The sequence below is a fragment of the Diprion similis genome, chromosome 13, assembly GCF_021155765.1.
Source record: "Diprion similis isolate iyDipSimi1 chromosome 13, iyDipSimi1.1, whole genome shotgun sequence".
Classification (NCBI taxonomy): domain Eukaryota; kingdom Metazoa; phylum Arthropoda; class Insecta; order Hymenoptera; family Diprionidae; genus Diprion; species Diprion similis.
In genome coordinates this window covers 5625476-5638515 of record NC_060117.1, presented here as the reverse complement: position 1 = coordinate 5638515, position 13040 = coordinate 5625476, and the positions used below count along the sequence as shown (strand labels likewise).

General features: G+C 34.9%; 3 protein-coding genes across 8 annotated transcripts; 2 read left to right on the top strand and 1 right to left on the bottom strand.

The window, feature by feature from the left end:
* The first annotated feature begins 126 nt into the window (after positions 1-126).
* On the top strand, positions 127-1818 carry LOC124414269 (uridine 5'-monophosphate synthase-like). The gene is made up of 2 exons (XM_046895287.1): positions 127-431; positions 829-1818. The coding sequence occupies exons 1-2, from the start codon at positions 291-293 to the stop codon at positions 1312-1314; spliced, it is 627 nt and encodes a 208-aa protein (XP_046751243.1). The 5' UTR covers positions 127-290; the 3' UTR covers positions 1315-1818.
* LOC124414267 (xenotropic and polytropic retrovirus receptor 1 homolog) lies at positions 1445-10006 on the bottom strand. 6 transcript variants are annotated; one of them, XM_046895278.1, is made up of 11 exons: positions 9338-9482; positions 9186-9250; positions 7770-7875; positions 6871-7024; positions 6503-6747; positions 6012-6273; positions 5566-5933; positions 5137-5479; positions 4014-4180; positions 3747-3880; positions 1445-3625 (listed from the first exon to the last, which is right to left on the bottom strand). In XM_046895278.1, the coding sequence occupies exons 3-11, from the start codon at positions 7836-7838 to the stop codon at positions 3364-3366; spliced, it is 2004 nt and encodes a 667-aa protein (XP_046751234.1). In that variant the 5' UTR covers positions 7839-7875; positions 9186-9250; positions 9338-9482; the 3' UTR covers positions 1445-3363. The 6 variants fall into 6 exon arrangements, with proteins under 6 accessions (XP_046751234.1, XP_046751235.1, XP_046751238.1 ...); XM_046895279.1 differs by having other exon boundaries at positions 9186-9240; positions 9338-9481; XM_046895282.1 differs by lacking the exons at positions 9186-9250; positions 9338-9482 and adding an exon at positions 9952-10006.
* Positions 10007-10593: 587 nt separating this feature from the next.
* On the top strand, positions 10594-12556 carry LOC124414270 (NEDD8-conjugating enzyme Ubc12). The gene is made up of 4 exons (XM_046895288.1): positions 10594-10850; positions 10939-11033; positions 11187-11393; positions 11905-12556. The coding sequence occupies exons 1-4, from the start codon at positions 10748-10750 to the stop codon at positions 12043-12045; spliced, it is 546 nt and encodes a 181-aa protein (XP_046751244.1). The 5' UTR covers positions 10594-10747; the 3' UTR covers positions 12046-12556.
* Positions 12557-13040: the final 484 nt, after the last annotated feature.

Genomic DNA, 13040 nt, shown 5'->3' with positions numbered 1-13040 from the left:
AGCCCTCAATGTTTATACCGCTGTGTATAACCGTTATGTGGTATTACAACACGTCATCAAATAGTACCTGTTGCTCGAATCAAGGACAAATATTCGAGGCATTCGAGGCATTCCAAAACCGTTATCAGTTGAGGTTAGATTTGTAATTCTTCACGTGATCGCCGCGCAGTAATAAGATATCGAATCTATTAAATCGCGATTATTTCTCTTTATTTGCATCTATTCCGAGCCGGATATAAAAACGAAAAAGATATATTTGATTTTGTCGAGAGACTGTTTACCGGAATAAAATGGGAAAACAATTGGAAGACTTGGCTGTAGAACTATTTGAAATCAACGCTGTGAAGTTTGGCAGCTTCGTTACGAAAGCCGGCCTACAGACACCCGTCTATTTTGACTTGAGAGTCATTATTTCACATCCACGGTTGATGGTAGGTTTAACTTGTATATTCTGTCGCTTGTCTGTAAATTATCAATTTTCATTCAAGAAGAAACATTACGGATCTAAGCATTGACTAAAGATTATTACAGATAGTCCTGTCCGTAGTAATAAATTTTAGATAACGAACGACAGTTGAAGGGGACGTAAAAGTTCTACCCTTACCGATCGAGCTGATGTTGTGTTGTACCTGTTTTTTAACAATATTATTTACAAATAAAGAACTTTTCCGAATTCTAGAAGTGAAAGCAAGTAAAATGAAGCAATATTTACTTCATTAAAATTAACGTATCACTTCTAGAAAACAGAAAAATCCCTGAATAGAAAATATCACCATTGAGATATATGTAAAATAATTTCACATGTAAACCAGAATCCTATACTTGCAGAAATCTGTATCCAGTTTGCTGTGGACCCTGGTAGAGAAAGGGAAAAATATTTCACAGATATGCGGCGTGCCTTATACGGCTTTACCAATTGCCACATTAGTATCTGTAGAAGAAAACATACCAATGCTTATAAGGAGAAAAGAAGCTAAAACTTACGGAACGAAAAAATTAATCGAGGGCCAATTCAAAGCGGGGGAGAACTGTGTAATAATCGAAGACGTTGTGACAACTGGAAGCAGTGTACTGGAGACTGCCAAAGACCTAACGGACGAAGGGTTGAAGGTCGAAGAAGCTATCGTTATTCTAGACCGACAACAGGGTGGTAGTCAGAATCTGAAAGCAAAAGGCATCCAAATGAAAAGTTTATACACTCTGAATAGTTTAATGCAACATCTATTAAATGCAGGCAAAGTGACGCCAGCTAACGTCGAAGACGTCAAGAATTATTTGGAACAAAACCAAGTCCAATTAAATAGCAAAGAATAAATAGAAGTCATTGAGAAATTCGAAGTGACTCAAGTTTAACAATAAATATATAAATTTACATCATGATTTTACACAGTTGGAACTTAAACGAAATCAAATAGATTATGGAAAAATAGCGAAACACAGCGTGTGTGTATAAAGATATAATTTCAACAATATTTTTTCTTATATAATACAAACAATGTAACACAGTTGTCTACTCACTAAGTTTGTGACTATCGTAGATAATATCCGATTATAAATCTGTACACACTAAGCGAAGTTAATTCCCTGGTTAATTTATACTGGTATCGTTAAATTCAACTTCGCCAAGTGTGTTTGAACGTAGTTATATATAAACGATTGATTAGAGTAACACTCCGTTGACAATCGTTCCTTTCTTGTTTATATTCATTGATATTCTACACATGATGTACAAAAATATCTGGCCTGGTTCTTATTTAGCAACACCTTTACAATCATGTGTCGTTTTTTTATATCCTAAATCTTAAGATGTAAAAATACCTTTTGACAAAAAAAAAAAAAAAAATCACAACAAAGTTGAATTAAGGAACTTATAAATTAATCAAAGTTTAGGCACCGCAAATACATATAAAATGCTACTTAATATAGTAGTAATTAAGAATTTCACTGGACTAATTTATTTAGTTCGTAAATTCGTTTTGCGATTAGTTACTTAAAAAGCATGGTTTCTTTATTAATCCCAATTCAACTTGCACCAGTCTCATTATTTTACACAAATTTATCTCACACTGAATTCTGAATATAATTATACATTCGGATACATGAATTCCATTTTACACAGTTACTAGGTGCATGTATCCGAACGAAACTTGAATGTGTTAAATAAATTCACGTAAAATAATATCATACACAATAAGTTTGTCAACGCAATTAGTCAAATTGGAAAGCATCATCTTATAGACAAGAGGAAAATTAATCTATAATACTTGGAAAATTCACACAGCTGTCGGAGAAACAATTATAAGTTATTGTCCATAATAAACTTGCCAACGTACCCCATGTGAAGTTTGATTATTCTCTATTTAATAACTATTGCTGTTTTTTGTGTAATAAGAGGTAATAATAATTATTCAATGAAATCTTTGGATATCGGTTAGTATTTGTTTCGTTGCAATCTGGAATAGAGGGTGAAAAAATAATGCATGTTTAACATGCATTCTCATTAATGACGCTGAAACTATCAGGTACTACAGGCAAAAAGGTTCTTTATCGTTTGCTCACTCGCTGAAAGCCTTCCATACGTGTTGCCTGATAGTTTCAGCATCATATTGTATTATTAATTACGTATGGCCGCGTTATGTAAAAACTAGTTTATCTTCTAATTACTCGTATAAACTCGTGGGGCTAAAAAGGAAGTACGTAACTAAAAAATAAAAATCACCTAAGCCTTGAAATAACGCTTCATGTAAGTATTCAAAAATATAAATGACAATTTACCCTTAAATTATTAATTTTTCATAAAACTTTAGTGGAATGTAACACATATTCGCACGTGTCGTTGCTTTATTCAAGGATTTTAATTCTGTTTTAATTCAGTACGCAATATCAGCACTAGAATGAGAAAGTTCACCAGATCCTGTGGAATTTATTGTCAGTTTCAGAATAATGTGAAAACAAGAGCGAATTTTTATGCTGGCAATAACAATGCGAGTTTAAAATAAATTCCACAGAATCTAAGCAGCATCATTGTGCACATCAAACACAGTATTTCAATCACGTGTCTCAGCCTTGAATACGCCGAACCATTTTCCATAATATATGTATAATACAGAGACTCGTATATTATAATCTTGTACTGAATTTAAGTATAAATCCAAAAATTGGCTGCACGAAACTAACTACAATTAATCGAAAGATATTTCCGATCAAAGATCTGCTGCGCTTAAAAAATAAGTGGTACTATATTCGATGAATCTAGAATAAACAGAAGACTATTTCAATGAGCTTAATGCAAAAGTTGAAATATAATGAAATAAAAAGTACTTGATCCCGCTTTCAAGTGTAATAAAAATATTAAATACAAATTCAACTAGCGTTAGAGACATCTATATCAATTGTTTCCTCTTTCAACAACGCACGCTTGTCCTCCTTGACAGCGGTCTGCTTTTTACCTCCACCCTTGCGCTTTCCTCGATTTATTACTCCGTTCTCTTCATCCATCATTCGTATGATTTGCGTCTGATCGGAACTTTCTATAGGTGCGACAGAAATGTCTCTGACAGCACGGAACTTACCGCAATTATTCAAGTGCTCATTCTCGAGACGGAAGAAGTTCCAGATAAATCTTCTACATCGTCGATAAAATGGAATGATTAAAAACAACGCACATTATTTTTTGTCCGTCTTTCGCAAGTGTGATTTGTACATTGAGTCAAAGTTGAGCAATTTTATGAACTATAAAAAGTTACCTGAATACTTCCAAAGGAGCGTTGATAGAAGTCATCAGTTCGGACTGAACATATCCGTACTGTGTCAGTATGTAGGTCGGAACCCATACAAATCTCAAAACAAAGTCTTCTATGATTGCAAAGTAATAGAACCCCTGAAATAAAAGATTTCCATATTGAACATTTCGAGATACAAATGTCCTGAGTATTCTTGCGTCGAAAGAAACTTTTCAGTACAGTAACGGAAAATTAATTCAAAAATATTCAATCCGAAGATTATTCACTCACTGTGGAATATACAATTTCCTCTCGTAAGAATCGATTTTCACCAGCATTACTATCCAGGAGTCCCCAATCCATCTTGATATCCCATGTGTATGAATAAATAGAGTTTATCAGGCTACTCACTACCCAGAGCCAAAGCCAAGGACTATCCCAGTGATTGGTATATTCATCTGAACAAAGAAATGAAATTTAATGCGTTGATGAGGCAAAAAATAAAAAAATAAACAACATTTCATTAGGGGGGGGCGTAAGGGTTTCATCGTAAAAAAAAACACTTCTTTGGTGCATTTTTTCGGAAATTATGGATTGAGCAAATTCATTGAAACCTTTTGTACATTATTAAGCATACTCTTAACAATATTCTGTAATTTTTTCATGCAGAAATATTGCAAAACAAGCCGGTGACAGAGCTTGCCCCAGAACATCTTAGAAAAAAAACCATTTGCAGTGTTCACTATATCTCGGTCAAAAATTATCTAAAATCAAAATCCATTAAAACTTAGTCAAAGTATTATCAAATCCTCTCCCCAACGTTCTACGATTATTTTTTTTTTTTCTTTTAAAAATTTTTCGTGGCCATCTAAAGTGTAAACTGCTATTTTCCACGAAAAAATCCGCCATTTTGTGGGTGGGAAGCCCCCGTAATGTTAAAAAAAAAATTTAACTCAACATTGGGGGGAGGTATTTTATATGTAGAAAATGTGTACCAAGTTTGGAACGAATCGGTCAAGTAGTTTGTAAATGGCAGTGAACACGGACTTTGAAAAAGTAGTTTTGAGAAAAACGCGTTTAAAGTTTATTGAGCTAAAAAAGTGAAGAAAAAAAGCTCTGTCACCGGCTTGTTTTGCAATATTTCTACATGAAAAAATTACAGAATATTGTTAAAAGTATGCTTAATAATGTACAAAAGGTTTCAATAAATTTGCTCAATCCATACTTTCAAAAAAAATTCACAAAAAAAGTGTATTTTTTTTACGCTGAAACCCTTACCCCCCCCTCTTCAAGAGTTTTGCTCAGATCGACTTAAAATTTTGAGAATATATTCGTGAATATATTCGATTTTTCGAAAGTGTAAACCCTTACCCCCCCCTTAAAGAACACGCGAAGATCGAAGGTATAATTTTACCTGCGTGAAGCGTTCGCAAGGTGTTTGTTATAACGACGAGAAACGTTGTGGCATATTTGCCGGCATTGACCAAGTGTGGGAAAGCTTCCTTTGAATCTCGATATCGGCGAATGCATTGTGCAAAACGAAACCAAGCAGGAAGGCAGTTGAGTATCGATCTAATGATGTAAGCCCCAGACAAACACTGTTGCGTATCACCGGCTTCGAACCAATCTCCATTTGTAATGTAGAAGCATATCAAAAAATGAAAATCCAAAAACACAGTCGATAGGCTGTTCAATTGATCGCCCAGCCAGAAATCGGCAAAGTTGACGGGCAGTAATGGCGTTGAGATGCAACGAAACTGGAAAAATCAAAGTAGTTGAGAGAAACATGATTCAATCACTGATTCGGAAACTCTGTTTTTATATTGTGCAATACAAGCCTCACCGTTATTTTAAGCAACCAAAATCGTGCCTCGTGTCGAAACATTTTGAAAGGATTCAACAGAAAGGCTATGATGATGACGACCAGTGCGAGAGGATTCGCGTAAGGCGGAACGCTCAGGCTTGAGCTATATAAAAAACTGAGTAAACTCAGTGTCCAAACGACGCCGAGAACAGCTGCCAACTCCATCAGGTGTTGCTCTGACAAATGATTCCTCGGATCGAGCTCAAATATCAAAACGTGATTAACACCCGACGATCGCCAGCCGTAGACATTGATTCCCATCAGAAAGAGGAATTGAATAACGAGCAGGGGTCCTCGATACAAGGGAAATGCAACCTTGAGACGTTCGCCGCCGTCGTGGAATATTGCTAAAATTCAATAAATTATTCAAGCTGCTCTAATATACACGAGTAACGATATGGAAGATTGTTTGAGAAAATTCTTACCCGACAGCACAACTGCGACGAACAAAACAACGAAACTTCCAGAGAATAGTCCGACTTTGAAAGTCGTCCAAGGACTTTGATGTTCTCCAAGAGGAGGCACACGGAGTCGTTTCATAGCCCTTTGCCTGTCGCCGCCTTCGAGGCCAGCGGTAACCGTTGTCTCCGTCTCCTGAATAAGCCTGTCGATGTCCTTTGACGTGTGAAAGTGTGCAGTTTCCACAAATTCTGTTCGCCATTTGGAGCCAGTATCGACGGACAAGAGCTGATATATACAAATTTGAGTAATAAAAAGCGGTTCGACGTTGATGAAGGTAATTTTTAATTTGAGATTGGTTAAAAAATCGAATTGAAAATCCGTAAATTAATGAATGAAGGAATGATTGATTAAAAGGATTTGGTCGAAGATCAAATCTTGTTGTTTCGCACAATTTTTCATTCAAGAATTAGCGATTTTCAAAGTCTCTTCGCTAGAACGATCCACGTTAAAATACCTTGTCATGTTTTTTTAGTATCTTTCTAAAACCGGTATGGTTTAGATTTTGGTAGTTTTGAAGAAGTATAAGCGAGAGATAAAATTCTGAGAAAGCTAGTTTTAGCTCCCTCAGTTTGCGAGCAGGCAGATGAGCTTTTGTAGTATTTCGAACGCGATTCTTTCCTCCGCCATGATGCGTTTCGGATGCAATTTTTAGCTCGCTTTGCAATGCTGCGTATTTTCTCGTTGCCTCCGCCAGCTTCTCTACACAAAATTTTAATGTCAATTAATTTTTTTACAAATTTGTACAGATCAGTAGACAAAGACTTGGGAAATTTTTTGTAGTTTTTCATATTTATAAAAATTTGATCATCGATTGAATCTCACCGGAGTAAAAAGTGTTGATTTTCTTTAATTCGCGATCGCAGAAGGTGAAAAAGACTTCGTCGAAAGACGCAAAGTGACGAGATATAGTTTCCTGCTCCACGACCTCAACGGACGGAGCCTCTTCTACGGCCGTATACAACATGGCTTTCATTTCCTAGAAATATTTATGGGAAAACATCAATAATATGTAACATTATGAATGAGTATTAGATTGTATCAAAAAAATTGACTATTTTTTTTTGAAAAATATACTGAAAATATTGTTCAGGATAACGAAAAAAGGCGCCTGTTAAAATGGGAGCTCTTAATTTTAATACTAAAAAGTGCCTCGTCGCGATTTTCTATTTTCCATAAGAATAACATGGCAAAAATGGTTCTTGCTCCTTGCAATTTTTATAACTAGATAACGACGCGTCGTACAGAAAATTCATAAACATGTTTTTTTAGGAAATTGAACGTTCTACAAAAAAGGTCTCTTGTCGTTTTACGATAAATCTATTCTTTCAAAAGTTATTTGAGGTCAAAAACATCAACAAAGGACCTCAAATAACTTTTGAAGGAGTAGATTTATCGTAAAACGACAAGAAACCTTTTTTGTAGAACGTTCAATTTCCTACAAAAACATGTTTATGAATTTTCTGTACGATGCGTCGTTATCTAGTTATAAAAATGGCAAGGAGCAAGAACTATTTTTGCTGTGTTATTCTTACGGAAAGTAGAAAATTGCGATGAGGCACATCTTAAAACTAAAATTAAGAGCTCCCATTTTAACAGGCGCCTTTTTTCGTTATCCTGAACAATATTTTCAGTATATTATTCCCAAAAAAAAAAAAATAGTCAATTTTTTTGATACACTCTAATGAGTATGATAAAAATTATAAAATTTCCATAAGTTTTACCTCGTAACTAATGTATTGTTTACGCCATTCAGGCGTAATATGGGCGGAAAGATGCTCCGCGAACTTCATGTTTGATTTGTAATTTCAAATCCTATTCAGCCATACACTGAAACGAAACAAACATACAAAAATCAAAATCCATTGTCTTTCTAATATCATATACGTTATAAATGCTACGATTAAAACAGTACAGATTTACTAATTGTAAAAACAAAAACAAAAAAACATTTCGCAGTAATAAAAGTAGCAGAAGATTTAAAACAGAAGCAAGTCAACAGCCGATTTCTCAGCTATAACGATAACGATGAAGTACGCTTACGAAATTCAATGTACTTGTTGATATTTATCAGGATTATCTATCCCTGTGCATACAATACAGTGAACACAAGATAGCGGCGAATCAAACTGTAAGAGATTAAAACTAGCGTACATAATAGAATGCGAAGATGTGAGAATATTCATATTTTACAAATACTTGTTACATTATTCGTATCACAATTACAGAGTGGATTATTATTATTTTAGATGAATCGCATCGTAATCTGTAACGGCGAGTTTCAAAGAATATTTGATTCACCATTGAGGGAGTGATAAGAAACTAAATTAATTGGAATCTTTGTTCGTGGATATTGATTGAGAAATTCTCTCTTCTACCATGAATATAATGAATTTTGTCGTGAAGTCTGAGGGGTTGAAACGTGAAACGATATTTTAGAGAGGAATTCCAATGCGATTTGTTGCTTTGTTTCAAAGATTAGTTAAAACTAATGAAAAACTAAAGCGCTTTGCTCAAAAAAAATTCCGGTTCGTTTAATACTCGAAAGTTTCTCTAGTTTTTTTAAAGTGTACACAAAAAAGGACTTTGAGTCTCTCCTATTATCTGAGTAAATTAAGTTATTGAACAATGAATATTCATTTCAAAAGATTCTATGTGCAACGATTGATGTTAATAACGAAGTTTCTATTTATAAAAATATCTTTGTTACTGTATTTATCGATGAATTATGAACAAAACGACTGAGTAAAACAATTGAAAAGAGTTTAACGAAGCTCATAAATCTAGACAAAACTAAGGTTAACTAAATAATATTTGGAAAATAATTTTAATATGTTATTATAGGTATTTAATACGTTATTTATACATATATTTATATATAAATACTTAATTATTTTGAAATAAAATGGGTTCTAGATAGTTAATGAAACAAAAGAGGATCGGTAGAGAAACAAAGGAAGATAAACAATGGAAAAGCAATGAGATACAGAAAACAATTGACAGAAGACAATTGACAACAACCTAAAGTATGAGATTGAAGATGCCTAGATGAGATGAAGACAAAGGAATAGGAAAACAAAAGAAATTAAGGATGTAAATTGTTAAATAACTATTTTTCTGACTAAATTTAATGTACTTACGATAAGTCTTGGAGAAGAGTTGCGAAGTTGGGCAAGTAAAGTGAATTAATAAACGCTGCAACAATCTTTAGTTTATTTTATAGAACACTAAAACCTTATCAACGGATTTATCAAAGAGCGTGGCTAAGCGCTATGGAAAATTAAATATTTACCCTGATTCGTTTGCCACTTTAAACAGACTACGCCTGAATTAATAGATCATAAATAGTTCGTTTGGAGCAATTTAAAACGTTAACAATTAATTCTTACTAACATCTCTCGTTGAAGTAATATTCGTCTAGATTGACACAGGCGATAACATAGTATATCGTAGTATTACAGGACACATCATCGTTCGTACGAATTTCAATTATCACTGACTGCACATCAGACACTTTGCGTAAACAGTGTAAACATCGATACTTTGCAATATCACTATTGCAGTTACTTTCTGCTAAGTATCGTTACGTTTCATCGCCGTCAGAGAATATCGTTCGTTTCCTTTTTTTTTTTTTTTCTTTTTTTTTTCGTAGAGTGAAAGGTTCACTCAACCGCGGTGCGACGGACTTCACTCAAAAACACGTGACTCTACGAGTCATGAGCATCAGAGCGTAAAATTCGAATGTCTCTTTCAGCGGATCACAACTTCATATATTGCGTTTATTTGCCCTTATCTGTATACCCTAATTCGACAATTTAATAGATATCAACGGTTATCAATTGTTTCGAACAGATATGTTAACTTTGGAAAACAAATATTAACCTACGATTGTGAGAGAGTGGTTACCTAACGCCATTGCGATTTGTTACTATAATTCTATTCTACAAAAACAATGCAATCCCACAGATATGTGTGGATGTAGAAGAGTAAACATGCAGTCTACGGCTCTACGCTACGTCATATGCAAACGTAATTTCGGCTGCTAGACTCGTTACGCCTTTTTGACCTTGCTTTTCTATGCATACGTCCATAGAGAATGCCTAGACAACGCCAATTTACTACACTATTTCCTTACTCACCATTGAAGTATGCCAGAAATTTCAATGACGATGTTTAGAACTGAAGTTCACGCTCTTAGCATAGTTTCTAAGTTTATGGAGCCACGCATCGCCAAAGCGTCTAGGTTCACTCAAGACCTTTAAATATGGACGACACGGGCCCATTTTTTCATCCAATGAGGAGAAGGTCAAAAGGCGCCATTTTCGATTGAACCAAACTACCAGCTTACAAAGTGCAGCCGTTAAACGGTGAAAATTGTTAATTACAAGCCTCCAACAAGGTATTTGGTTATTCGAGGCGAAATCGCGTTGATTTTTACGATATACGTGAGCAGAAAATAACCGGCGAAAATGATCGAGGTTAATGAATTTTCGTATTTACGGTTAGAAAGACGTGAGTTTAACTATATGGTAAAATATTGTCGAGACGTGAATATAGCCAGGGGAGAAGCACGGTCCGAAAAGCGAGTTATCCCCCTTGTCAAAAATTAGTAGGTTCGAATTTTTTAATCTTCTGTGATTTTGCTTCAATTTAAAAAGTATTTGTATGCCTCGCTATATTGTAGCCGAAATTAGAATCTAACATGATTAAATTATTTTCACTTAAACAAGCGAAAAAAGATGGCGAATCACCAAGGACAGGAACTCAGAAAAAGGCCTCTGCAGCGCAGTTAAGGATCACGAAAGGTTGCGATTTTTCATTTTATGTCACGTAGCAGCAGGATCCGATCGTGAAAGAAATTTTCAACTAACCTTTGCCGCATTTTTATTCCAGACATAAACGAACTCAACCTGCCAAAGACATGTGGCACAGAATTTCCAGACCCAGATGACCTCTTGACTTTTAAACTAATAATCTGCCCCGACGAAGTAAGTATTTTCAATTCTTTTCGCCAGCTATTTAAGTCTTTGCAACGATTCTTCAAGCTGCGCTAACCGCAGCACAAATCGCTCTGTTGTCTCTTCGTTGATCGATCGACAAACGAGTCCCAAGTATTTACCTCGCGTTATAACTATTTCTAGGGTTTCTACAGAGGCGGAAGATTCGTCTTCAGTTTTAAGGTCGGTCCAAACTACCCACATGAACCTCCTAAAGTAAAGTGCGAAACACAAGTCTATCATCCAAACATTGACTTGGAAGGCAATGTTTGCCTCAATATTCTTAGAGAAGATTGGAAACCTGTATTGACAATAAACTCGATTGTTTACGGCCTTCAGTATCTCTTTCTGGTAAGTATTAAACACTCACTGAATTTCATCACTTTTATGTCTTTCTTTTAAAACTTGCATCGTAAGAATATATTGAGCAAATATGTCGGGCTGAAAAGTATCAAGAAACAAAGAAATTGGATACGTTGAAATAGTTTCAACCTTGCAAGTGAAGTTGATGAAAATGTCTTTCGTTCGCAAAGAATATCTTATAAAAACTCTGTTATCAACATATCTAGTAAAATCAAATTATCGCATGTTTTATGGGTCAATTGTTACATTTCCTTCAACTTTTCAGTTCAATTTAGATCGATCAACTTCGGTTACACCTTTTAAATAATTTTCTATATTTTTATTGTTCATCGGAGCTTTTTTGTTGCGAAATTAATTGTTGTTGATTTTTTTTAAAGTTTAAAACAAAAGCTGGTGCATTATTTTTGATAATGTTTTTCTCAACAGATGAATAAACCTTTTAATTTAATTCTTATGCATCTAGTTTGTTTATTTTTTTCTTAATTTTCTCTTTACCTAGGAACCGAATCCTGAAGATCCGTTGAACAAAGATGCGGCGGAGGTGTTACAAAACAATCGAAGAGTATTTGAACAGAATGTGGTAAAAGCAATGCGAGGTGGATACGTAGGGTCACTTTATTTTGAACGGTGTCTCAAGTGATACACTGCCTCCTCACCAATGCTGTATACAATCCTGCAAAGACTCAGACTTAGAGGAGGAGAAATACCAAGAGACTGGAGAAACGGAGGAGAACACAGCGTGCTAACGGTTACCTGTGTGTCTGCTTTATACATATTTACGTTCTTCACGTCTTGCCAGGCCTCCAAACATTTAATCCATCAAGTATTTTATGCTTTTGGCTAATAAACTTACTTAAATCTTCACAACGTATAGTTCACTAAATAGAAGAAACCAAAAATTTTCCTTGACAGCAGTTTGCGTCGTTTAATTAAATAACAGCAACTGCACAAGCTTTAAAAATTGGGTAGATGCAATACGGTGGAAGCTGCTGATCCTAAGCTTCGAGTTTTTCGATAGCAATGAGAGAAGGACACCTTGAAAGCAAAATAAGTTCATAAGGGGTGCAAAACAACTGGTTGATGATGGCGATGTAACGAAGACTTCCAGTTTTCAAAGAACAGGGGTTGAAATAGTTGAGTAGAATATTCACTAGAAAAGAGGCGAATGTCCAATGTCATTCGTTTTCAAAGTGGAACGTTCGAAAGGTGAACCTGTTAATTTATTTGGAAATCCTTCGCTCTCAATGGACAGAATTAGCGGGGCACGATTTATTTTACGCTTGTGCATATAAACGCACTTTGTATGTTTACTTTGAAAAGTTAGATGGAACTTGTTTGATAATAACACATCGTGTTGTTGGTGATAGCATTGATTAAATATTATATCTTGTAAAAGGAAATAAAATTCTGTTCAAGAATAATGTATAATAAGACAACAATTTTATGTTCTGTTCTATATTGAATTCGATAAACACACAATTGCACGTGATTCTTAGCCAGAAACTGTCCCACACTTTTTTATTAGCCGTTCAATAGAGAGAGTCGTCATTGATGAAAAACGCCAACTACTTTTCAGGAGGAAATTAAATAACTGATACGATGGCACAGGGCTCTTCTTTTTCTAAATAGCTGCGG

Bases quoted from the DNA above. Each gene is read 5' to 3' on its own strand.
- LOC124414269 (XM_046895287.1), top strand. From the start codon at position 291: ATGGGAAAACAATTGGAAGACTTGGCTGTAGAACTATTTGAAATCAAC. The intron at 432-828 runs GTAGGTTTAACT...CTATACTTGCAG, and splicing joins TTTCACATCCACGGTTGATG to AAATCTGTATCCAGTTTGCT.
- LOC124414267 (XM_046895282.1), bottom strand. From the start codon at position 7,838: ATGAAGTTCGCGGAGCATCTTTCCGCCCATATTACGCCTGAATGGCGT. The intron at 7,025-7,769 runs GTAAAACTTATG...AAATATTTCTAG, and splicing joins AACAATACATTAGTTACGAG to GAAATGAAAGCCATGTTGTA. The intron at 6,274-6,502 runs GTATTTTAACGT...TGTATATATCAG, and splicing joins TACTAAAAAAACATGACAAG to CTCTTGTCCGTCGATACTGG.
- LOC124414270 (XM_046895288.1), top strand. From the start codon at position 10,748: ATGATTAAATTATTTTCACTTAAACAAGCGAAAAAAGATGGCGAATCA. The intron at 11,034-11,186 runs GTAAGTATTTTC...AACTATTTCTAG, and splicing joins TAATAATCTGCCCCGACGAA to GGTTTCTACAGAGGCGGAAG. The intron at 11,394-11,904 runs GTAAGTATTAAA...CTCTTTACCTAG, and splicing joins GCCTTCAGTATCTCTTTCTG to GAACCGAATCCTGAAGATCC.